Source organism: Accipiter gentilis, chromosome 1, assembly GCF_929443795.1.
Source record: "Accipiter gentilis chromosome 1, bAccGen1.1, whole genome shotgun sequence".
In the NCBI taxonomy this organism is placed as follows: Eukaryota; Metazoa; Chordata; class Aves; order Accipitriformes; family Accipitridae; genus Astur; species Astur gentilis.
Genome location: NC_064880.1, coordinates 1424974 through 1447966, shown reverse-complemented (window position 1 = coordinate 1447966; position 22993 = coordinate 1424974). Strand labels below are relative to the sequence as shown.

The window sequence follows — 22993 nt, the reverse complement described above, 5'->3', positions numbered from 1 at the left end:
GGGCATCGCAGATGACGGCAGCACGTCACGGAGAGTAGAGCTTCACCGCTTGCTGCGGTTTAGTGTTTTACCTTATGTCAGGGAGAAACTTTTCACGTCTTGTTTTGCAGATTGTTGTTTTCCTGAAAACTCATGCCTGTAAAAACGCGTACCTTCCAAAGCACAGCAAGTCTGACTGCATTTCAAATCCAGCTCTCCTCTTTTCTTCTACCCAAGAAAAATTAAATGCAGATTAAGTACAGTTCGCTAAATAGCACTCTGCATGACTCTTCTTTTAAACTCTTTGGTAATTTGATCCACACACCAATCAGCTGAAATGCAGCAAAATAATTTGCTCTCATTTATGCTGGACTAATGTAGTTAAAATTACTCTTACTATTGGGTTTCTGCTGGTTTAGACTGTATTCCGGTAATTTAAAGATGCAGCTGCGTTTACTGGAGGTGCTTTCGTAATGCCTTTTTCCCATAGAGGACATTTCAGTTTCTCTTTTTGGTGATTCCACACCACAGTTTCCCTGCAAGTAGAGTGTTTTGTGAAAGCAAAGCCACTATTTTCAAAAACAGGAGCCGAACTTTAGGATCGTTTCTGCATAGTAAGGTGCTTAAGCATGGAATATTTGAATGGGCCGAAGCGACATCAGGAGAACTCGGGTTCCTCAGTCACTTCAGAGGTCTCCAACCGGTTCCAAACTTTTGAAATTGTCGTCCACATACACTTGCCAAAGAAACTCAATGCAAATTATCTCTCAGCTGCAAGGGTGGAAATAAATATGAAACACCTAATGATTTCAGCACACTTGGGGCTGTGAAGTCTGGCTCTGTGTTAACTCTTAAGATAAAGACACACTCTCAGAGACAAATTTTTTTCCACGCGGTGGCTGCCTACTGCGGAGTTTGTAGAGCTTTTCCCACTTAAACATTGCTTTTGTTTGAAATATAGTTGTTTTCTTGACATTTCACAACAGCAGAGATTTAAACCACTACAGCAGAGGCATGAGTTCTCGCATAGAAAGATCAAAATGTTTTCTTAGTTGTCAGCCTGATGACTAAAAAAAATACTGCCCAAAGGAGGGCACCCATTTTCATGCCATTTCCAGTGCCTTTTGCAGGGTAATTTGTGGGCCATAGTCTGTAGCATCCAGTAGAAGGGGAAGAAAGACGTGTGGGTCAATGGGAGAATAGCCGCGTGTATTTAATTTAAACACCTCTGCAAATGGTTTGGCTGTTTCTTTGCTGCCTGTAGCCCTGTAAGGTATGTAACCCTCTGTGTTGTTGTCCAGCAGGGTGGAGAAGCGGAAGGTGACAGACCCTGTGGGTGCCCTAAAGGAGAAGTACCTGCGACCTTCCCCGCTGCTTTTTCACCCCCAGGTAAAAGCAGTGACGTTACGATGCGGTGCTGATCGAATGCCAAGACGCGTGAGATGGAGCTGGTACAGACAGGTCACTTGGGTCAGACTCTGTGTCATCCAAGGGCCTGACTGGAAACTCCAGGGTTTTCCACCGGTTACTTTCAGATACTTTTAATTTCAGACCTGGTTTGAGGATGATAGTAGTTACACCTTGCTGTTTCTTTTGCATTAACAGAAGAACAGGGATGAGCTCTGGACAGCTCGGCTGGTCTGCCAGACTCCCCTTTCATGTGCCAGAATGCCTATGTAATTTTTTTCCTTTGGGAACACCTGGTGCAATCACTTGCAGTAGCGCGAAGTGGAGAAGGGCTGTCCAACATCCGGGCAGTAGCGTTTTGTACCTGCCTGACGTTCCCATACGTCATCTAGAAAGCGTGAAAGTGCAGGGCAATGGAGAATCGGAGTACGGTTCTGCCTGCTCCAAAACATGATGGGTCACTTGACGGAGAACTTGGATTCTCTCCTTCCTGCACAGCTGCTCTAGTCTCTGTTCTTCTGACAACTCACGGATATTTGCTCCCTCTGCATCTCCTTCAGGTCTGAGTCACTGCAGAGCAATGGAAAATGCTGCTGGACAGCTTTCCCATTTGAGAGGGGGCCGGGAATGCCAGCCCAGCAGCCCACAGTGCAGCCAGGGCAGACCCTTACCCCAGCGTATTTGAAAGGCACAGCTAAGGCCAGCGCAATCGAGACTATGCATGAGAATCAACCCCAGTTTACAGACCCCCTTATCTTAGAAGCGATCACTAAACTCCCCCAGAAGCGATGTTACTCTTTGCCCTTAGGATTCCTCGCTCCGTAATGGTAACGCAGCGGGTTCTGCCACACGCTGCCCGACGTCCTCTCCCGTGCGACGGTCGCCCGCTATCCTCCCATCTCTCCTGCTGTGACCACATGCTGGGAGCTGAGCTCTGTGGTCATTATTGTGCTCTCCTTTATATTCGCATGCATTGTTCTCCTCTGATCATGTTTCCCACCTTAGATAAATAACTTGCAGGTTCGTGAAAGCTGGATCCTGGTTGCTTTCACAGCTAAACTTAGTTCCCTCATTGTTTCGCATCAGCCTCAGAGTTTGGTTAATAACTTCCCCCGATTTTTCCTTCATACAGGCTGGATAATGGTGACAGGCTGGCCAGGAACATCCTGTGTTTGTGTGAGTTAGAATAGTGGGGATATCTGCCTGTAAAGAATCTGATAGCAGGGAGGAGCTAGTGTGGCAAAGCAACCCAACAAGACGATGAGAAATGTTCAGACCCTGAGCAGGAGCAAGCATTGGGTGGAAGGTTGTTAACATTGTTCCTGAAATCCTGACCACGTCCTCTTCCCATGGCAATGAAAAGATGTGGAAGGTCTGGTTATCTCTAATAGCTTATCACACAGAATAGCCTAAAAGTTACAATCGCTCGAGCCCGAAACTTCCTGGTAACTAATTTTTAATAAAGCGGATTGCTGTGTAAAGATCACTTGATCTAGAGCGTTCCTGTTCCCATGCTACGTAATCAGTCAGGTATTTCAAAGACGGTGAACGAAGACAGGCCATTTGTTCAAGAACATGTGAGATTTTTACTACCAGAGCCCCATCCGATACTACCCTGGCTCTTTTCCTAAGAAATCATATTTTAGGGGCTCCTGCTTCCGTCTTCTTCGTTAGGACCGATGTTCATATACCGGCTCGCTTAGAGGCACGCTCTACCTGTGTTTCTCTCCCTCTAAACGCGAGTCTGGTCTCAGCCTTTTCTCCTGTGAATAATTCCCCAGCTCTCAGAGGGCCCTGGGTGGGATGTGGTTAAGCCAAAAGATGTGATAAAGACTGAGCGTTCAGAAGATGCTTTCTCTCTCAAAATGAATTTCAGGCAACTTTTATTTCTTAGCCAGTCGTTGACGGTAGTTTCTCTGCTGTGATGGGAGTTATTCTTAACATTGTCTATTTTAAATGAAACTCTGGACAACATAAATAAATGGTGTAACTTTTTGATAACTTAATGGAAAACCTTTTCTCACCTGTTAAGTTTCTTTTCTTCTCCCCTTCTTTTTTATTATAACCAGGCAGTAGTTCCCTAAATAGCAAAGTGCCTTTACCACTGGAGAGGCTATGGCCGGTGTTTAGAATTTTAAAATAAGCCTACGGCTATCAAGCCAGCAAACATCTCTGACTAAGTGCCTAAAGAACAGGGCACAACAAAAGATATCTCCAGGTACTCCAGCAAAGGGCTGAGTGGCATAGCTCTGAAAGATCCGGATAGCATTTTAACATGATGGTTTTGTTACATGACTGGCAGCTGGGGCAGAGCTTTTGCTGTAAATGATCAAGTAACCTTTTCAAGTGGCTGGCGCTAAGTATTACTTACTATTTATCATGGGCTGGGAGCCTCCAACTAAGGGGCCGTGGATCTATTATCGGGAAATGGGTTTTACTACTCCTCTTTTTTACAGCTTATGAATGGTTGTCAGCCTTCCACAATGTATTCTTTGGTGATTAAGACAACTTTTTTTTATAGTCATACATTTTAAACAATATCTTGGCTCTCTTTCCCCGCCCCCGAGCCCAGTTTAATAAAGTGTAAACGTGCAAAAGGTCAGCCCTTCCTGTACAATAGAGCATCTAGTTTTGATATATGGCTTCCTACTGCCTTCCGCTCGCTCGCTGTCCCCCCAGCTCTCGGGCTGACTCGCCGCTCAGGCTCCCGCTCCCCCCAGCGCTCCCTTCTTTCCTGGTGATGTCATCTGCGGCGAGGAGGCAGCTTTATTGCTGCCTTGTTTGTTTTATCCGTCTTTTCTGCTTGGTATCTGGAAAGCGCTCTCAAGAGTGCATGAAGTTGAGCGTTGGAGATGTCAGCGTAGTCCTCCGAGTTGCGTTTCTCTCTTGGATTTGGGTTGCCTGTTTTGGTCCAGTGGAAGTAAAAGTGGTTTGCTTTAGGTGGCATTTTTACGCGTATCCTTTTTTTTTGCACCCAGGCCGACGTCTTTCTTTCCTTCTTTGCTTTCCTTCCGCTTCTCCCGTATCTCCAGGTTTTACCCTTTCTCCCTCTTTCTGGTGTGGTGTTTAATCCAGCGCTGCTGTGGGAACACGGCCATTGCCGACTCACGCAAACTAAAGCTGGTAAAGGCACCCAGAAACCTTTTATTCGGTGTCACATCCCTAGGCCTGTATGCCTGCCACTCCCATCCGAACAGGCTTTCAAAGCGCAGGTTGTGGTCCTCCTAACCGTAACTCATCCAGCCGCAGCTCACACGGGGTATTTTGGCTGGAATTCCCGTTCACTCCAGGAAGCTCAGCCATCTCCCACCCATCCCTCCATCACCTTTACCGGCTTCTGAACCTTCCTGACATATAATTAAAATGTTGGCCTCTTCGCTAGGCAAACTCCCTGCGGACCCGCTCCATCCTGCGTCTGATCTGAACTCCTCCTCTTCGCCCCTCCAGCCTCAGCCTCTCTGGCTCAGCTCCCCGATCAGCGGTCAGGCGTTCCCGCACGCTCCGTCCCGCTCCTCTTTGGCCGGGATTCTTCCGCCTCCTGCCCAAAACTTCTCTGTCCTCTCTAACCTGGGGTCGCCTGCCTACCTGCCTGCCCGCAGCTCGCTGCTGCCGTCCCTCGGAGCCCCTGCGGGGGTAACGGGTGCTGTATGAGAAATCAAACCTCCTTGTGTTCCAAGACTTTTGTTTTGAGCGTGAGAGCAGCGTTTGGGCAGTGAGCTCTACATCCAGCAGTTGACCACGGTGTCTAATTTCAGTGTCATCCCTGGAAAAGGGAAGCCAAGCATGTTCTGAGATGATTTTTAATCTGAAGTGCTGAAATTAAGCACACGCACATTGCAGAAGGTAAACGAGTGCCTGATTTCTGAGATCTCATGCTTACTGCTTGTCTTTGCCACTTGTACCTTTTCAGATTTCTCTGAGCCCGATACGCTATTTCTCTCTTTCCTGGCTGGGTTCAGTGGCTCCATTTCACGCTGTGCAGCTAGCTTCTGAGGGTGAGAGCAAACATCGGCAGCAGGCTTTGACCGACACACTAGCGCTAAAAGACGTGCTTTATGCATCAGATGCTGTTCTTCCTGTGGATTTTTATGACCTGAGGTCTTGCCTTGTACTTGTAGATGTCAGCCATAGAAACAATGACAGAGAAACTGGAGAGTTTTGCAGCCATGAAGGCAGACACTGGCACTTCCCTGCAGCCCCTTCCACATCACCCGTTCAACTTCCGATCTCCACCACCCACGCTATCCGATCCCATCCTGCGCAAGGGCAAGGAGCGTTACACCTGCAGGTAAGGGCCTGGGCACCCCACAGGAGCGAGACCGTACCCCCGGCTTGTTGAGGCAGCCCTGGGAGAATGGCACCCCGGCTGGGAAGCCGGAGCGGACACCAGCATGCAGAGAGCGACTTCCCATGGACATCTGTACTGTCTCGGCAGGGGTGGGAGGGAAAACAAGAAGCTGCAGAATTAGAACAGAGCATTCTGATGACTAATTCACTCTGAAATAGCTTGTTTTGTCTGGTAGAAAATCAGCATCTTCTGTTTTCTTTGTAATTTTTAATAACCTTGAGAGCAGATCTGGAGATTCTCAAGCAAACGGAATTCTCCAAGCCAAGCCTCTCGCCTGTGGTAGCAAATGCCACAGTTTCCAACGCGAGCGCCATCTCAGCTACGTCCAATGTCAGCCGTGCAAAATAGTGGAATTTAAAAAAATGGCATACAGTAAACAACTTTTTCAAACACAATTGTATCCACAGAAATACTTACACATCCATTGCAGCTCTAAAAGCTTGTATCAGAGCAGATCGCTGGGGAATAAAAACCTGTATCTGCTTACGCAGCTTTACCTGCAACTACTAGAGGTTCTCATGGTGGCTCGCACTACATTTTTCTTGGGTGCAATATGTGGGTACATATTTTGTTTGACGTATCTCTTATGTTGAACTTTGCCACAAAAGCTACGGGCTCAAATTTCGGTTGAATATTTAGAAATTTGAGGTTTCTGCCTACAATAGGGACTAAACTTATATTTAGATATAGACTCACAAGTTAACATTTGGGTTTTCGTTGCTGATGAAGTCTCACATGGCGCATTCATCTTCAGGACATCTGAAGGTGCTGAATGTCTCTGAAATTAAGAAAGCCTCCTCATATCTTCCTTCTACAACAGTAAACATCAGGTTTCATAGTCACAGAATGTAATGCTTCATTCTTAATATTTTATTTCCCAATTAATACTTTTATTTTTATACCTCACTTCATTTTGAGGGAAGGTTTACTGTGAATCACATTTATTGTGGAACACAGTTCCTTCTCTTATTTCATTTCCTACTGCCACATTTGCTTATTCTGTGCAGACTGTCACACTCACAGCAGTATATCCCGATAACAGTAACACAACGTTGCAGCATTTATCCAGAATAAGATTTTGTGAATTCTGAGAAGGATGATCAAGTAGACTCCATATGATAAGCAACTAAACAGGGCTATAAAGGAGATCTGTAGAAATCTCAAGCGACGGACAATAGGAATAGGCAGCGATTAAACGCTCTTTGTCCTGATGCAGGATCAAGGTAGTAGCGAATGCAGTTACTGAGCGACAGGTTCAAACAAGCAGGAGGTTCTTTTACACAACACACAGTTCAGCAGAGGAACTGATTGCCGTAGGAGGTTGTGGATGTCCAAAGCTTATGTGCGTTCAAAAAACTGTTAGAAAAATAGATGGAAGAAGCTTGGCAAAAGGCATCAAACACAGCTTTTCAACCTTAGGCTCAGGAGGCTCTTCATCTGCAGATGGAAGCCGGGAGAATGTCTTGGGGGTGGGTCCCTACATCCTGACTGTGTTCCTATATACTTGCCCAGGCCTCCAAGATAAGCTACGAAGTCAGCCAGCATTTGGGTCCCAGCTGGGTGTTCTGATAGGGTTTTTTCTTTTTCCTGCCCTTCCCAATAATGCAGCATCATCGACTGTCGTTCTGTGTCTCTGATGGAAATGGGTTACACTGGTATCTCGCCACCGTGAACCCTGGTATTCTGGGGTGGGTGTCGCTCGGAGAGTTTTTACCTCCACGTCTTCCTCCCCCAGTACCTAGGTGCTTCGAGTTACTAGTGCCTAAAGGGATTTTCCGATTTTGGGAGCGGTATCAAAAGGAGCGAGGTCGATGGTAGCTGGTGATACAGTGTGTGTAAATGATGCGGTGTGGCAGGACGTTCGTGCACTGATGGTTACTTTGGCTTTCACTGTCTAGGTACTGTGGTAAGATCTTCCCACGCTCAGCAAATCTGACAAGGCATCTGCGGACACACACTGGAGAACAGCCCTACAGGTGACGTTGCCCCCCAGATAAAACCCCTTTCCCAACACACTCCTCATTCACTGCTGTGTTATTTTTTCTCCTTTCTATAAAGCTGTGCCAACATAATACCGCAGTCCTGTAGCATTACATACAATGATTCATAGGATTGTATATTATGTGTACCAGCCAAAAATAATCAGGCTTGGCAGCTTGAAGATAGACACTTAACTTATATTTAGATGTATGCTGGCAAATGAGTGGTCTGATTTGCAGTGTTGTTTCACACTCACGTTAACCATTCATCTCAAGGACAGCTGAAGGTGCTGAATGTCTCTGAAAATCGGGCTGTTTTGAAGGGCTTGCCAGTAAGTTAACTGCTGGGTCTAGCTAGATTTTTTTTTTTTTTTTTTCCCACTTCTTTTCCTAATGCGTATCAGAGATGCCTGGAGAGGTGGATCAAAAACCAGAAGAAAATCCCTGTAGTATATCTGCTTTAAAATCTAAGTTAGGGAGTATCCTACCTTAAATCGCAAAGTTTAAAAAGAGCGATCAGAGCGGGGAAATTCAGACGCTGCTTCACGTGTTCAGCTGGGTGTTTAAGGTAGAAGGCTGAACTATACTATTTCCTGCTAGCTGCGGACAAGGTGATCCGATTTTTGTACTTCACTTTGCATTGTGTCTATGCAAAAGGGCACGTTGCAAAACTGCCCACCTCTTCCCCCGGACGAGACCCTGCACGCAGGCATGGCGTTCCAGCCTGGGCACACACAGGTGCTGGTTCTCCTAAAGAGACTCCTCTTTAAGCGAGTGTTCTAAACTTGAGTAAAACCTCCAAGAAAATACATGTAAGTATGCATGTGTGTATACGGATATATGAAGGAATATTTCTCATGGAAGACCAAGTGGAAATTTTTTCCCCCCAGTATTTTCTCCTGGTGTTTTGCAGTCAGTTTGAAAAAACTTTGGCAAAAAAGCCCATGCTTTGGTTGATTTCTTGCTAGAGTAAGTACATATATGAACAAAACTGAATGAACGATGAATTGAGAACTCACTGAAAATCATGCGTTGTGTTTTCCATAATGTGAGTAAGTGTTTCGCGCGTTGTCAGACGATAGTAACAATCCAAACGGTTTCATTTTTGGTAGCTGATATTATGGTGTTTCCATACCCAGTCATAAGTTCACAACAAAGCTAATGTAATAGTTATTACAGAAAGAGAAACACAAACAAATTTATGAGCAGCAAAAGGCCATGTGGTCAAATACATCAAATTTTTATGCTCAGTTTAACTTAAGAAGCTACCCTCTCCCACATTGTAATCCCTGGTACATACGGAGTCAATTTTTTTTTCCATACAGAGTCATGCAGAATTTTGAGTGCAGACATTAGGTAAATCAAAAATAAATAAAAAAAACTCTCCAAAGCAGACATATATTTTGGAACCATTCCCCGTTCTGATTTTTTCAGTTGCGTTATTTGATACGCCTTGAATGAATACTGTGTATTCACTATACACCCCTGTCTGACTAAAGTGCTTGCTCTCGATTATTCAGAGATTGTTAGTTCAGTTTTCTTCCAAAAAAGGAGACTTGCAACTTAACAAAGGTTAGGAAAATAAAGATTTATTTGATCTGGTCTTCTCCCAGAAAATGGCCTGTGTGTTTTTTTTGTAACAGAGGTTTGACTTCTGGACAATGTTGCATTATAATAGCACTCCTGAGAGTTAGTGCTACGTTTACAGAAGAGCTTAATTATCATTGATTTTCTTTTGCTCTCAGAGAGCTGAGATTTCCAACTTCTGCAGCAATAATTGTTTTGAAAGCTTGTTTTTTAAATGCCGACTTTACGCAGGTAAAAGGAGGTTGCTGGCTTTTCAGTGTTTTACTGATGTCTCTCGTATAACTTTCCTTTCGACTGTTTAAATGTTTTTTCTTTTGATCCTGCCAGTGCGATACCATCATCCAAATATGAATTAAAATGTTCTTAAAGCTAACCTAAACTGACCAAGTGTCCAAGTGTAGATCAAGAAGCAGGCAGGCCAGAAAATAAGGTGCTTTGGTTTTGATTTCTGATTGTCATTGAGAAGTTATGTGGTTTTCACCAAGTCACTTAAACTTCCTAGGTGTCTATTTAAGTATGTATAAAGTAGGAATTAATAGCACATGAGCAATAAGGAGGCAAGTTAAGTCTTTTTGTAAAGGGAAAGTGCTACATGTTTTTTGAAGGGTAAGAAAGACCTGGTAACAAACTTTACTTCCTAAAAATCAACTGATTTGGAAAGACTCAAAGACAATATGCTCTACAGTGAAATTCGACATGCTCCTTTTCACTCCTTTTTTCCACACCAAATCTAAAATTCAGTAGAATGCATTTCAAAACCCAGGGGTAAGGACTATCAAACGTAACGGTTCCTTTCAGAGAACTGCAGAATAAGTTGGGCTTGTAAAATCACGTCAGACTTCCCTGCAAAATCAGGTCGTAAGAAATAGGACTTTGTTGTCGTTCTGAGCTTACCAAGCAAAATCCAGAAGAGGCAGTTTTTAGTGAAGCTCCTTATGCTTGCAGCACGTGAACATAAGGGTGTATTGTCGTCGTGGGTTTGCTTCTTAGTTTTGTTTTCATTCTCTGGAATCACAGAATCACATAAACTACATAAAACCTGGACGGGGAACAACCAGAAGCTATTTGATTCAGCAAGACTTTATTTTCTTCTTTCAAATGTCCATTCCCTCCAGGATGCCGTCTAATTGATTCTTGAATTACACCCAATCCTGAAGCATTGCCTGTGAGGCTGTGATTCCTCCTATAAAGATGTGCTTCCTGACGTCTGTTTTGAATTTGTTTTTCTTTAATTTCCTTCTAGGCCCCCGTGTCCTGTTATCTGCATTAAGCTGAAACTAACAGCTATAAAGCTGACGTCTACCGTGTCATTTCAGATTGCACATAGTTCAATAAAAATCTCTTCTTCCTCATTTTCTTTTTTTTTTTTTTTTGAAAATGTAGCCTCCATTCATCCCTGGTATAAATGCACTTGAGATTAAGGAGTTACTCAGAGGAAGAGTAGCTGTCCATGTGTTTTATGCTTTGTTACTGCAATTCTGTCTTTACAGCTCACGTGGATCATCAAATAAGTGTAAAATTTTGCAAGCGCTGTCATGCTGTTGAAACTTTACAAAGCATGCTATCAAACGCCTTACTGTCACGTTTGAAGTGTTACCAAACTGTCGTAGTCGTATAGCGATTAGTTCAGTTACTCGTTCTTACGTTACTGGCTTTTGCCGTCTGTTTTTCCCCTTCCAGTTGTATTATATCAGGTATCTGAGTTCCCTCAAGCTCTGAGGATTGCCTGCCGTTCCTCGGAGCTCCTGAGTTCCAGCTTTGGCTCGCTCTTAGCCATCATTCACTCCCACTTTCTATTTCTTTAGCCCATCGGTGTGTTACTTTAAACTGATAAGGAAGAAGCTTTACTAGCGTTTTGTCAGTGTGTTTACAAAGCAAATACCGCTTCTTTGGAGTTTTATTTTTCTCCTGCCTCGGTGTTCACCTCTTCCCTGAATTTAAGCTGGCTCCTCTGTCTGGGTCATTTATTTAGATTAAAACCAGCAGAGATCCAAGTCCCGACCCCTCTGGGACCACAAATAATACAGTACGTCTCCCTCATCCCTTTGCTTTCAGACATTAGCTATTGCTCCTTTCGAATGCCCCTCTGTTTTCTATTTTTTTAACAAGCTCTTTATCCTTTCTCCGTACCCTAGCCTGGATCCACATAGCTCATAGTTAGAGCAAGGACCTGTCAAAGGGAACTTTTCAAAGACTTCCTGAACATCTAAATAAATTGACGTACAGGAGGCCAGGTCGTTCTTGCCTTACGCATGCAAGCACTCCCTTTGAAGTCGCTGGGGCTGCCCCTGTGAGTAATGTAGGTGAGACGCGGCCTGGGTGCCCGGGGCAGCCGTGAGCACGGCCGTGCTCGGGAGCCCCGACACCCCTGTCCTGTCCCACCGTTGGGCAAATACGAGTGAAGGAGAGGTTGGTGTGGGAGGGCAGGGAGTGAGAACCTGCGGCATCAGCAGAGACGAGCAGGGGGCTGCTGATCCACTACTAGAACTACGCTGGGCAAAACTCCTTAGGCAAGTCCTGTGGAATGCTGGGGATACTGGGGTATTGGCCATTTTGGACATTTCAGCTTTCTGAAGTGCCGAGCGGTAGAAGCTGCCGAAGCCTGGCAGCTCCTGAAAGCAGGTTCATTGGTTGCTAGCAGATAGGAGGAGAATAAGAGCTGGAAATCTGTGCATGTTTAACTCTCCGTGTATAAACTGTGCTTGTTCTTGCTGATGTTCAAGTAATGTCTTGTTTTCTTTAGTTGTTCAATTAATGTTTTTTTGAAAAAATGAACAACTTTGGAAGCCTGAGAAAACCATGGTTTAAAAAGAGATTTTGCCTTCTTCCTAGGTTAATCGTAGTAAAGGTTCATTATTTGAAATATCTCTATTCTTTTTAGTGATTTAACAGTAGGAAATTCAGAGGTGGACATGGAATCCATAAACACGCAGTGAGAGAGAGTGTTTCATAAGTGTATCTCTGCTATTTCCAAAAATAATACCAATTTATTTTTAGAGACCAAATAAAAATCACAGCTGTAGCACATCTGGAAATGGTGTGTGTGTTTCACAGCATAGATTTTTTTACACTCGCACCTCCTTCCCGCATTTGAACCTGTTGTGTTTGTAGGAAACAATACTACGTCCTTAGTGTCACGGCAAATCCAGCTTCATACTTGAATGACATGGGCACAAGATGAGCTCTGTGTGCCCTCTTCACGTAATGAACTACTGGCATTCCAAAAACACGCACAAATGCATCGCCATCGTCGTGCCTTGTCGAATAGTAGCTTTAGCTCAGTGGGACAAATTCTGCTCTCAGTTAGAGGAGCACAGAGCAGTTCTGCTAAAGCAAGCGGTTTTGTTCTGGAATTACGAGGGTTAAGAACAGTTTTTATTTTGTCCCGTAAGTGTCCAGGATTTGCAGAGGTCTGTAGCGGAGAAAGGATTCTACTTCTCATGGGTTTTGGAAATAGAGCCGTGAGGAAAGCAGCTTTGTTGAGGTACAAATGACATATTTAAAGGGAGATCTAATGAGGGATTCAGGCGGATTCAAAGAGGAGTTAGATTTTCCGTAGCTTTAGTACTGAAACTCTTCAGTGTGGCTCAAAGCTGCCCTCTTCAGTACATCGGCCGCCTTCTTGTTCGGCGCCGGAGGAGAAGTCCAGGGCTGAGTTCACAAAGCACCACGGTTTAGCAAAGCCTTGTTTTTATTTGGAGGGAATCTGGATCCAGAGGGGGGGCTGGTGGCAACTTTGAACAAGCTTCCAACACATCTACCATGGGTCTTGCAGAGGTTTGTTTCAAAGGGGGAACATTTCTTCACTCAGCAGTTTCCCTAAACATTCTGGCTTGGCTCCTTACATTCCAGATTTTTTCATCATAAACCAGATACTCACTGCACAGGAGTAAATCTTATCCTGTTTGGAAACTACGGTGTATTTCTTGGGAGCTATTGTACTATAATAATAACCGTAATTACCTTTAAAGGCATGCTGTACTGCCTGCATCTTGAGTACCACAAGGAATTTCACAAATAAATCTGGAGGTTTTTTGTGTGTCCAGATAACTGTGTCATGTAGGGAAATGCTAACTAATAACTATTTTATACATATAACCTCCTTTCTTTCTTCTCCTTCTGTCTTCTTTTTCCTCCCTCCCCAGCCATATTTCACCTACTTCCCCTACAACATGAGAAGGGTGGAAGAAATAAATTCACCTTTCTTATTTTTACATTCATGTGTGGAAAAGTAATTATTTTGTTTAAAATTCTTATTTGTTTGGACGACTCGCTTCTTAATTAATCCTAATCCTTTCTTTGTGCTCCTTGAGTAACAATAATATCAGATTTGTCTGGAATGATTAATGCCTTGTGCTTCCCAGGTCCTCAGCTGAGTAAAGATTTATAGACCAACATTTTCTGGTTTTCTGATAGTCAGATTTTTCTTTCTTTTTTTTTTTTTCCTCACGTTGCACTCTCTGGCATTTGCTTCTATTTTTCAGGTGTAAATACTGTGACAGGTCATTCAGCATTTCCTCCAACCTCCAGCGGCACGTTCGAAACATCCATAACAAGGAGAAGCCATTCAAATGTCACCTGTGTAACCGATGCTTTGGGCAGCAGACCAACTTGGACCGACATCTTAAGAAACACGAACACGAGAACGTTCCAGGTAGGAAAGGGCACGGCTGTGTGGTTCTGTTGGGGCACTGGATGGAGAAGACACCATGGTCTGGTCTCTCTGGTCACCTTGGGAAGCCTTTCTGGAAAGCACTGTTTCTTAAGGCTGAATATCATCAGGTAGCAAAACCCAAACGCCAGCTCCTTGTGCAGCCAAAGCTGCGTTTATCCACAGCGCGTAATCATAACACACACGCACTCGTGCATGGGACTCAGCCCTGCCAAGATCTAGTCACGTATTACTCAAATGTGCCCTTTTCCAATCCATAAAATAGCGATCATGATAACTGACTTCCTGGGGACTCTGTCCAGGGAGCATAACCTCGCGTTGTGACATCTCCTGGTCCAATGCTGATGCGGACATGTTAAGCTCTACCAAGGGTTTTCAACCTGAAATGCATTTGTAGGTATGTGTGAAGTTCAAGAAGATAAATAGACTTTGCCTCAAGATAAAAACTGCAGGAAGAAATTCCTGTGCTGAAGCCAACTAAGTGATTTCCCAGCCTAGGAAAAAAAAAAAAATTATGGAAAAGTTACAGGCAAACAGCTAAGCAAGGGATGGTGGTTCTTAAATTGCATATACCATCCGGAAATGCTAAACATCACTTACATTTATTTCTCTCTGTGATTCATGTCTGGAAAACATGAGCTTCCTTTGGCAGCCTTAGTCCGTGAGATTTCTCTTAAATGTTAAATCATGAATATATAGCGAAAGGATTGTTGCGTAACATTCCTCCTTTATTTTTCCTCGTAATAATGGCTTTGACAACATCTGATTGTTTCTCCTCTTCTCTTTTCTTGTTTCTCACACTCAGTGAGCCAGCACTCTGGAGTCATTACAAACCACCTTGGGACCAGTGCCTCTTCCCCAAACTCGGAATCAGACAACCATGCACTTTTAGATGAAAAAGAGGATTCGTATTTCTCTGAAATCAGAAATTTTATTGCAAATAGTGAGATGAATCAAGCATCAACTTTAGCAGATAAAAGGTAGACGAGCAAATAAAGTTATCTGGTGACAAGTATCGTTAACATGGTTGAAAGTCCAGTCAGCCTCTGTCTAGCGCAATAGTCGTGAGAAGACCCAATTTCTTCTCTAGATAAAAATGTGATTATTGAACCGTTACCTTCTGCCGTGCAACTACGTGGCATCACTGATCAGAGAGTACTGATTAAGGAGACTGGAGGGACCTGCTTTTCTAGTCTATTAGTTTGTTTCAAATCTATCCATATCATAAGCTTTCTTTTGACTGAGTGGTATTTCACCCGGTACTATCCTGTTTTCACAAACAGCTACTTAACGCTAATACTAAGGTTTAAGTCCAAAATGTAAGTATGAGAAATCCACGTAAAGAACAGTAAGAAGCGTGGAACACGCTGACATAAAATTTCTGGTGAAGATGTTAATCTTATTTTATGTCACTTGGTGGCATCCTGTTGGGTTCCAAGTCCATAGCACTGGTGATGCCACTCTCATTCTCTAACATAATGTAGAACTGCTAGTTTTGTGGAGTCCGCTGGGTCCATATGGGCATGAATAGCAAAAGTAATACGAGAGAGAATTTAGGCTGGCTGTTAGATTACACAGTGAGGAAGCTTCCCCTTTCTTGTTGCTCAAAGGGAGGTTGGTAGAATACTGTAGCACAGAGAAGGAGGAGAGCCGCTCGTCCTGCAGATGATATATTTTAAGAGATGGAAAACCATCATTTAAATCCAGACTAGACAAAGTTCTAGGTTGAAAAGCATTGGGGTTGGTATATACTTGACAGCCTAATTAGCCCTTAAGACACTGCAAAGGCTGATTTTTAAATGCCTGAAACATATCGGTTTTCCTTTTCCTTGCAGTTTAAATAATACGTATATGTACATAAATATGTCTCTGTATTCGTACATGTGTATAAAATTACCAAAGTCTTGCATTACGGTAAAAATGCACGACTTGCGCATTTGGCATCTTTTCTTTTTCTCTTTTCTTTCTTCTTCCCTGCCTTGACCAAATATTTCAGGCCAGAAATCCCAGATATTGATGGCAATTCCCAGTGTCATGGATTAGCAAATGAGAAAACAGAAGATGTGGATGATGAAGATGAGGAACTGGAAGAGGAGGATGATGACAGCCTGACAGGGAAGTCGCAGGATGAAACGGTATCGCCCACCGCAGAGCCCCGAGGAGCATTTGAGGATGAAGAAGATGAAGAGCCCACATCTCTCACCATGAGCTTTGACCACACCCGAAGGTGAGGCGGGCCGTTCCCTTTGAGAAGTCAGAGGGGGCTCAGACTTCTGACCCTGTGTCAGTGGTAGATTGTGAGTGCTGTTGTTTCATTTTTCAAGCCATGTATCATACCTCCCGTTTGATTTAAGCATTCACTTGAGAGATTCCATTTGCACCATGGTGGGGGACATGAAACAAGTGGACTGCTAGGAGAACCTGTGATAAGGTGTATATCCAAGACTTGAGAAGTTCGTGTCAGGAGAGCAGTTAGTCCAGCACAGAAACCAGCATTTTCAGGGTACCGCAGTTCAGCGGATAATGTCTTTCTCTCTAAAACACTGGTCAGGGCAAGGGAAGAGGCTTACGTACGCAATCCGTTTTGTGCTGCTCTGCCCGTTTTAGTTGCAGCAAAACGTTGTTGACTTCAAGGGGAGTTCTTGGAGCTTTTTTCCCCCAAGGTCAAGCCATGTCTAGACACTTCGAAAATTAAAGTTTGTTGCCCATAGTATAGGCTTAGCTTTCTTTTTGCCTCAGTTTGCCTCGGCTTCCCAGCTGGTATTCATAACAAATGTCCCATGATGCAAAGCAGTATCTTACCTCATCTCAGTGCATCGCTATTTTCATTGCAACTCAAAGAAAATGCAGCAGTGTTCTTCAGACACTGATCCACTGTCCAAACGTTTCAAGGAGCGGACAGCAATTGGACGTGTCCACACAGAAGACCCAAGTGAATTGTAGCCATGCTTAATCATAAGTATCTATCGCACTAACGCTTGTTTGTGCATAGCCACGCTCTCCACTTTTTCTTTGCTCCTTGCATTTTGTGTCATTTTTGTGTTTGTCTGTGTCAGTTCACGCATGTGGCTTGTGAGACCCCCGTGGTATGTGCATGCAGGCACTGGGTTAGCAACACTCACATTGGCTAGATGTGAACGGTGAGATGAGCTAACAACAGGTCAACCCCTTCCCCTGGTCATTGGTACAGGTGTATTGAGGAGGACGAAGCCGGCTTGTTAGATTTGGAGCAGATGCCGAATTTTGGGAAGGGGCTGGATCTTCGCAAAGCAGCCGAGGAAGCATTTGAAGTTAAAGATGTGTTTAATTCCACCTTAGACTCTGAGACAATAAAACAGACTCTGTACAGGCAGGCTAAAAACCAGGTAGGTATATGACAGAACATTTTATCTAGCTTGCCGCCAGCACGTACGGTAGGATTAGCAAGCAGCTGGCCTCCTTTAGCTAAGGTTTATTTTCCCCTTCCAGTGAGCAGGAATTCTAACTGTAATGCGTGAATCATATGTGACGCGTGTCTCGTTGCAGCTCTACTGAACTAGAGGAGAAAGGGAGCGAGCGTCAGTTTTGGGTCACCAGATCAATTTATCGTTTAGCCTGTGCTGTGAGAACATGCTTACGTAGAAAGATAGAGGCATCTGTCTGTTTTTATCTGTCTGTGTAAATGTTTTTATGACTATTATTTACTTAAACTTTGGGATGGGTCTTCAGTTGGTATATACTAAGAGACCCGAGGTTTGGTCTGCAGGAACAGTGATAAATTATCCTTGGGTTTGATTATAAAAGGTGTAACAGACAATAGTATTTCCAGGACTTGCAATCCAGCAAGTCTAGAGGACTTCCTCAGCTATCTCTCTGATTTCTAAAAGCAAACCGTAAAATGGAAATGTGCCCTGTGAGCTAGACCAGTTCAGACCCACCACGAAACCTCAAAATGACGTCTCGGCACCTATTAGCGTTTTGAGAAAAATCTGGAGGTGTGGGGCAGAGCCAGTTGTGCTTTCTGCTTTTTCATTAAACCAAAATAGTCTAGTTTTGTGAAGTTCATATCTTGATCCCCACAAAAGGATTCTCCCGAAAAAACTGTGCAGTGAAGTTACATCACCTGGCTAGAGAGAGCATACTCAACCCTTCATGGGGGATGAGTACAGCTGTTGCCTTGGAGTCCCTTTCTAAGCTTCAAGCAACAGAGTTTGTCACGAAATCTATTTTAAATGTCCAGCAAAGAACTGGCTTAGTGTGGTTGCCGAGCAGAACGTGGGTTTTGATTTATCATCACCCAGAACTTGTGAAATTCTTGTCCTCCTTCATAGCGGGGGCTGGTACTGAAGCTGGGGAAGATCTGCTTGAAGACAGGACACAGCTTTTTGCTGGGTGAAACCGATTTAAGCACAAGCCACTTGCCTGACTCTTACATGTGTCCTGTTACTAATACGCCAAATGTACTAACTATTTAAGAACAGCTTGCTCTTTCAGAATTTGTACTACATTGTTAGGTCCAGCCTGCACTTGGATGGTGGGGGGAGGGTATTTTTGGTTTTGGGATCAATTTTATAGTGTACGAGATGCAGGACTGGTTATACTTAAATCACAATAAGTAAGTTAAATAATTCAAACCATCTCTTGTGCAGGAAATGTAGTAGTAAAACAACATTTGTGTGAGCAGCACAGCACTCCTTTGCGGCTGTCTTTCTTTTTAAGCAATTCTAGAAGCGCGCATGTCCATAACGCTTTGTAAAGCCGTACCTCTTCCAGCACGCACCTACAATACATGAATGGGTTGACTTGACAAGTAGATCTGACCCTCAGCTTTTAAGAGGAGAGGCTAAAGTTGGATAACTGGTTCCTATTGTCACCGTTACAGTTGCATTAGGAGGGGTCCTACTGTACTGAGCATTGTACTGATATCCCAGATAACGTAATGGTCTTTGTCTGTTGCCCTGCAAAGGATTGCGTGTGGGTGTGAAGGAGAGGGCTACACGGCCACAATTTTACTGCAGAGTAGGAGCATACATTACGCCAGTTAGCGTAGACCCAGGAGGGCAGGGACCGTGTCCTCCTCCGTTTCAGGTCATGGGTGGCCATTACGTTGGCTTTCACCTCCAGTGTGTGAGGTTGTCATCTGCCTAAGCCTTCAGATCGCTTGTGTGGGCTGTGAGAGGACACAAAGGTGTACCAGACAAGTAGTCTGGGAAGAGGGAGAGCATCTAGGTTACAAAGAAGCAAGCTGGTTGTTACAGAGAGAAGAGAAGTCTTGATGCATTTTTCTCAGCGGATGCTTTTAACTGTTTCGCTGCAGCAATAAATCTACCCCGACAAGAACATAGGAACGCACCGGTAATGCCAATGACCGTATCATGCCTTTATTCCTAAATACCTCCGCGCAGGTTTCGACAGGCACCGGTGGGCTCACGCCAAGCAGATGAGCAGCCTGCTGCGCGCAGCTGCCCGTCGGGTTACAGCTAGCGTGGATATTGCTATGCCGCTTCTGGGGCTTGTGACCGGGCCCTAGCCTCACGTAGTCACTTGCTTGCCTGTAGGAAGACTTTTTGGAAGAAAAAACAAAGTAATTGGCGTGCCGCATGTAGCCGCTTTCCCCTGAGAGCAGAGCTTAGGATCAAACGTGTGGGTTTGTGCCCAAGTGCAGAGCCGGCGCAGAATGGGTTCGGTCCCATAAAAGCCGACGGGAGCGATGGCCGCTCCTGACTAACCCTACAACTGCCTATAAACTCTGTGGCAAGTTTGAGTAGCTGGAGTGATGGGTGTCACCCCAGCGTGTGGATGTAAGTTTAGACCGGCTGGCAAGGTTCTTGGTCCAGGCCAAAGGATGCCGGCCAGCCTCCTTTTCCTATACGGTTAGATGGTGCTGTGCTTCACGTGGTTTGTTACAGCCAGTCCTGCGGGTGTATTCACGCCTGTCCTCTGCGTTGCTCTTCTCTCCTCCAGGCTTATGCAATGATGCTGTCCCTGTCTGAGAACGCTCCCCTCCACACGTCCTCCCAGAACTCTCTGGGAGCTTGGTTGGACATGGCAGGAGCAGCTTCAGAGTCGGGGACCTTTAACCCCATCAACCACCTCTGAGAGGTCAACAAGGCACTGGCCAGAGTCCAAGCGAGGAGGCGGTGGTGCTGCAATTATCCTAGCAAAAATCCTAGCAAGCAGAAGATGGATGAGAGGGCCTCAGGGAGTCGTCTGGACTTTTGGCTGAGAAGGAAACCTGTCGCATCCGACCTACAAGTCCTGCATTTTTACCTGTCCAGAGTTTTCATTTCTAATTTATCAGAATGAACCTCTCCAAAACTGGATAACCCTGATGCAGCCCTAGGATTTCACAGTCTATAGGAATGGCATGAACAAGACACGAATTGCAACAGTGCAATCAAACATTGGCCCCTCTAACATTACAAAACAGTATCACTGAGCCAGTAAAGCCTGTAAAGCGTATAAATGAAAGCTTGAAACCAGTCGGTAGCATTTCCTTTCAATTCAGCTGAATAGTGAAGTAATAAGGAAAGAGAGCCAGATGTGACCTATCCCTGGTGCAATTCTGACATAGTCACTGGAGTTATACCAGGGAAGGGTAGATTCGACCCATTTAATTGACCCCCAAAAGAATTTGAAATTCAGTGCTCCCACAGAAACGCCGTCCTCTCCTTTGTTCCCCACAAAACACACTGGCACGGTGCAGAGCTTCTCGAATGCGAGGCCGCATTGCCTGCAGTCACGATACACCTTATGCAGCATCCCGGTAGAGAAAGCTTCAGCCTGAAGCATTGCTGAGGTTGGAGTCATCGAGGTATCGTGCAAGTACGTGGTTCACAGTCATCGGCTGTGCCCCGAGCGCCCTCCTGTCTGTGCCAACGCAAGGTTAAGAGTGCTTTCCATCTCTGCTAGTGCCTGTGAGCCTGAGCTGCTGCTTGGACTTGAAGCATCTGGAGTGTTTCAGAAAAAGCCATGCTCAGCAAGTCTGCTGGCGAGGGGAGCGATGGCACTCTGCCCCATGCTGGCCTGAGTCCCCGCCACTGAGCTGCTGAAAAAGCCTGGATTTGCCCAGGGGGAGAGGTAAACCCTTACCTGGAGAGGGGTAGCTGCGTGTGAGAAAGCGTGTGTGGTGGGCGAGTCTCGCCTTCAGAAGGGCAATCCAGACACACCTTGCGATTTATCTCCCGGGGTTTTTTTTTATTCTGACATCCTTTCAGTGTTGACGGTATCTGGGAATTGCAGCAGAAATTTCTGAATCGCGCAGTTGTTTTGGTATGCTGGATGGTTGCTTATGCATCGCACGCTGCCATTTGGCCTGTCATTGAAGTAGAAAGATTAAAATTTCCTTGCCTCAGCAACCTCAGGGGTACAGCCCTCTATTCAGGCACATAGCTAAGAATCGAATTGTCTCTCTGACTCTAAAATCTGGCAGATATTTTAGGAGCGATTTTAAATCGCTTCCGTCTCGTCTTCTTTACCGATCCAAAGCAGCCTCCAGAAATGCTGTGATGCTTATGCTCTCCTACATTGCAATTACAATCTGCTGTTGGAGCGGTGGTTTTGCACGTAAAGCTGCATTACAGAATAGTCAGGAAAGCACTTAGACCTTGCAAAGGATAACATTGGCTACAAAGATAAAGTTTAGAATGTGTGGCCTGAGAATTTTCAGATTACAGCATCTAAAAATTAGAAGTGCCACGGGACTACTGCTACCACTGAGTGAAACCGCGTGCCTCTGCATCTCGCCCATTGCAGTTCTGCGTCAGCAACCTGCTCAGAGTCCGGAGGTGCTCTGGCAGGCTGGCTCTGTGAAGATTGCAGCCAAAGCCAGTGAAGTCGAGAGGAACTTCTGCCATTAATTTCAGCATATTTTAGTGCTGGGTGTGCTTCTAGGAAGTATTTTGTCGGGTAGTAACTGCTGGCAGAACTGGGTTGATGGCCGATTTCAGAGAAACAGCACGCAGTGCTCAGTATATCTGCCTGTAAATACTTGACACACGTGGCCTCTCTGCCTGCTTGGCACGGAAAAGAACAGACGGTGGCTTCTGTGCTCGTCCAGTGGGGAGAAATGCAATGGGGCAGCCTCATTCCAGCATGCTAAAACAAAGGAAATGGCTACTCAAATAAAGCAGAGGTCGTGTTAGGAACGATAGCTTTGCAATTTGCTCTTTGCGCCCAAGAGCACGCGTGTGGCTGGCTTTAGATAGCCGGGAGCCTCACGCTGGCCACGGAGGAAAGCATCTAGGGTAGCTTTGGTGCAGAAGGAACAAAAGGTAGATGAGCAGCATCAGCGTGTTTTCCAAGAAAATTTACCCCTCCTTTTTGGTTTCCCACAACACCCTGTGAAAGTGCCCAAGGCTCTGAGACCAACAGTCAGTGTAACCCGAACTGCTTCATCTATTTGCACAAAGCTCTCGGGCAAATAGAGCCCGAGAGCTGACAATTGTCAAAAGCAACCAGGCTCTGCGAAGGAGATGGGACCTTCCCGTCCCAGCACATCTGCCTCTGCTGCTGCTGCTGCAGTCCAGCCCTGCCCAGGCGCTTGGCCTTTAAATTATTCCCACAGGGGCCAACTGAAAATAATAAAAGAATTGTTTCTTTTCCTGATGGAATTTATTTTAATCTGTATATAACTTGTAATTTGTTGCTAATTCTTTCCTTATTTTATTTCTTCCTTAACAGTATTTTTTGCATTAGGTATCATTATTGTGAAGAAATAATGTTAATATAAGTATGTAGTGAAGGACCAAAATTGTGTAATTAAGGTCGTATGTCGTATGATTGATAACCAGGGAGTAGGAAGATTTTGTCCACGTGCCAAATGACCCTGATCAATCCTGCTAGTCGCGCTGCCGATTCTCCAGACAATCATATGTTTTGTTACCTTTGCCTTGAAGCGACCCTCGCGTTAGACGAAGGTTTCTATTTATTTCCTCGGCCGGCTGGAAAGCAAACGCAACCCCCGCCAGAAAGCGAGCGGCCCCTGCCCACGCGCCCTTCCACCGAGCGCGGCGAGCGATGCCACCGCGCCGGCGAGCGACG

At 45.0% G+C, this 22993-nt stretch overlaps 1 protein-coding gene across 3 annotated transcripts in view; it reads left to right on the top strand.

Moving 5' to 3' along the window:
* Nucleotides 1-20220, top strand: part of PRDM16 (PR/SET domain 16) — a 344138-nt gene extending 323918 nt beyond the window's left edge. The window contains exons 10-17 of one of the 3 annotated variants that reach the window (XM_049804650.1): nucleotides 1281-1368; nucleotides 5505-5674; nucleotides 7633-7710; nucleotides 13785-13954; nucleotides 14778-14952; nucleotides 15969-16199; nucleotides 17163-17337; nucleotides 19916-20220. In XM_049804650.1, the coding sequence (XP_049660607.1) occupies nucleotides 1281-1368; nucleotides 5505-5674; nucleotides 7633-7710; nucleotides 13785-13954; nucleotides 14778-14952; nucleotides 15969-16199; nucleotides 17163-17337; nucleotides 19916-20050 (1222 nt within the window). In that variant the 3' untranslated portion in view covers nucleotides 20051-20220. The remainder of the gene's footprint in view (nucleotides 1-1280; nucleotides 1369-5504; nucleotides 5675-7632; nucleotides 7711-13784; nucleotides 13955-14777; nucleotides 14953-15968; nucleotides 16200-17162; nucleotides 17338-19915) is intronic. The other 2 variants (XM_049804640.1, XM_049804632.1) reach the window with 2 other exon arrangements.
* Nucleotides 20221-22993: the final 2773 nt, after the last annotated feature.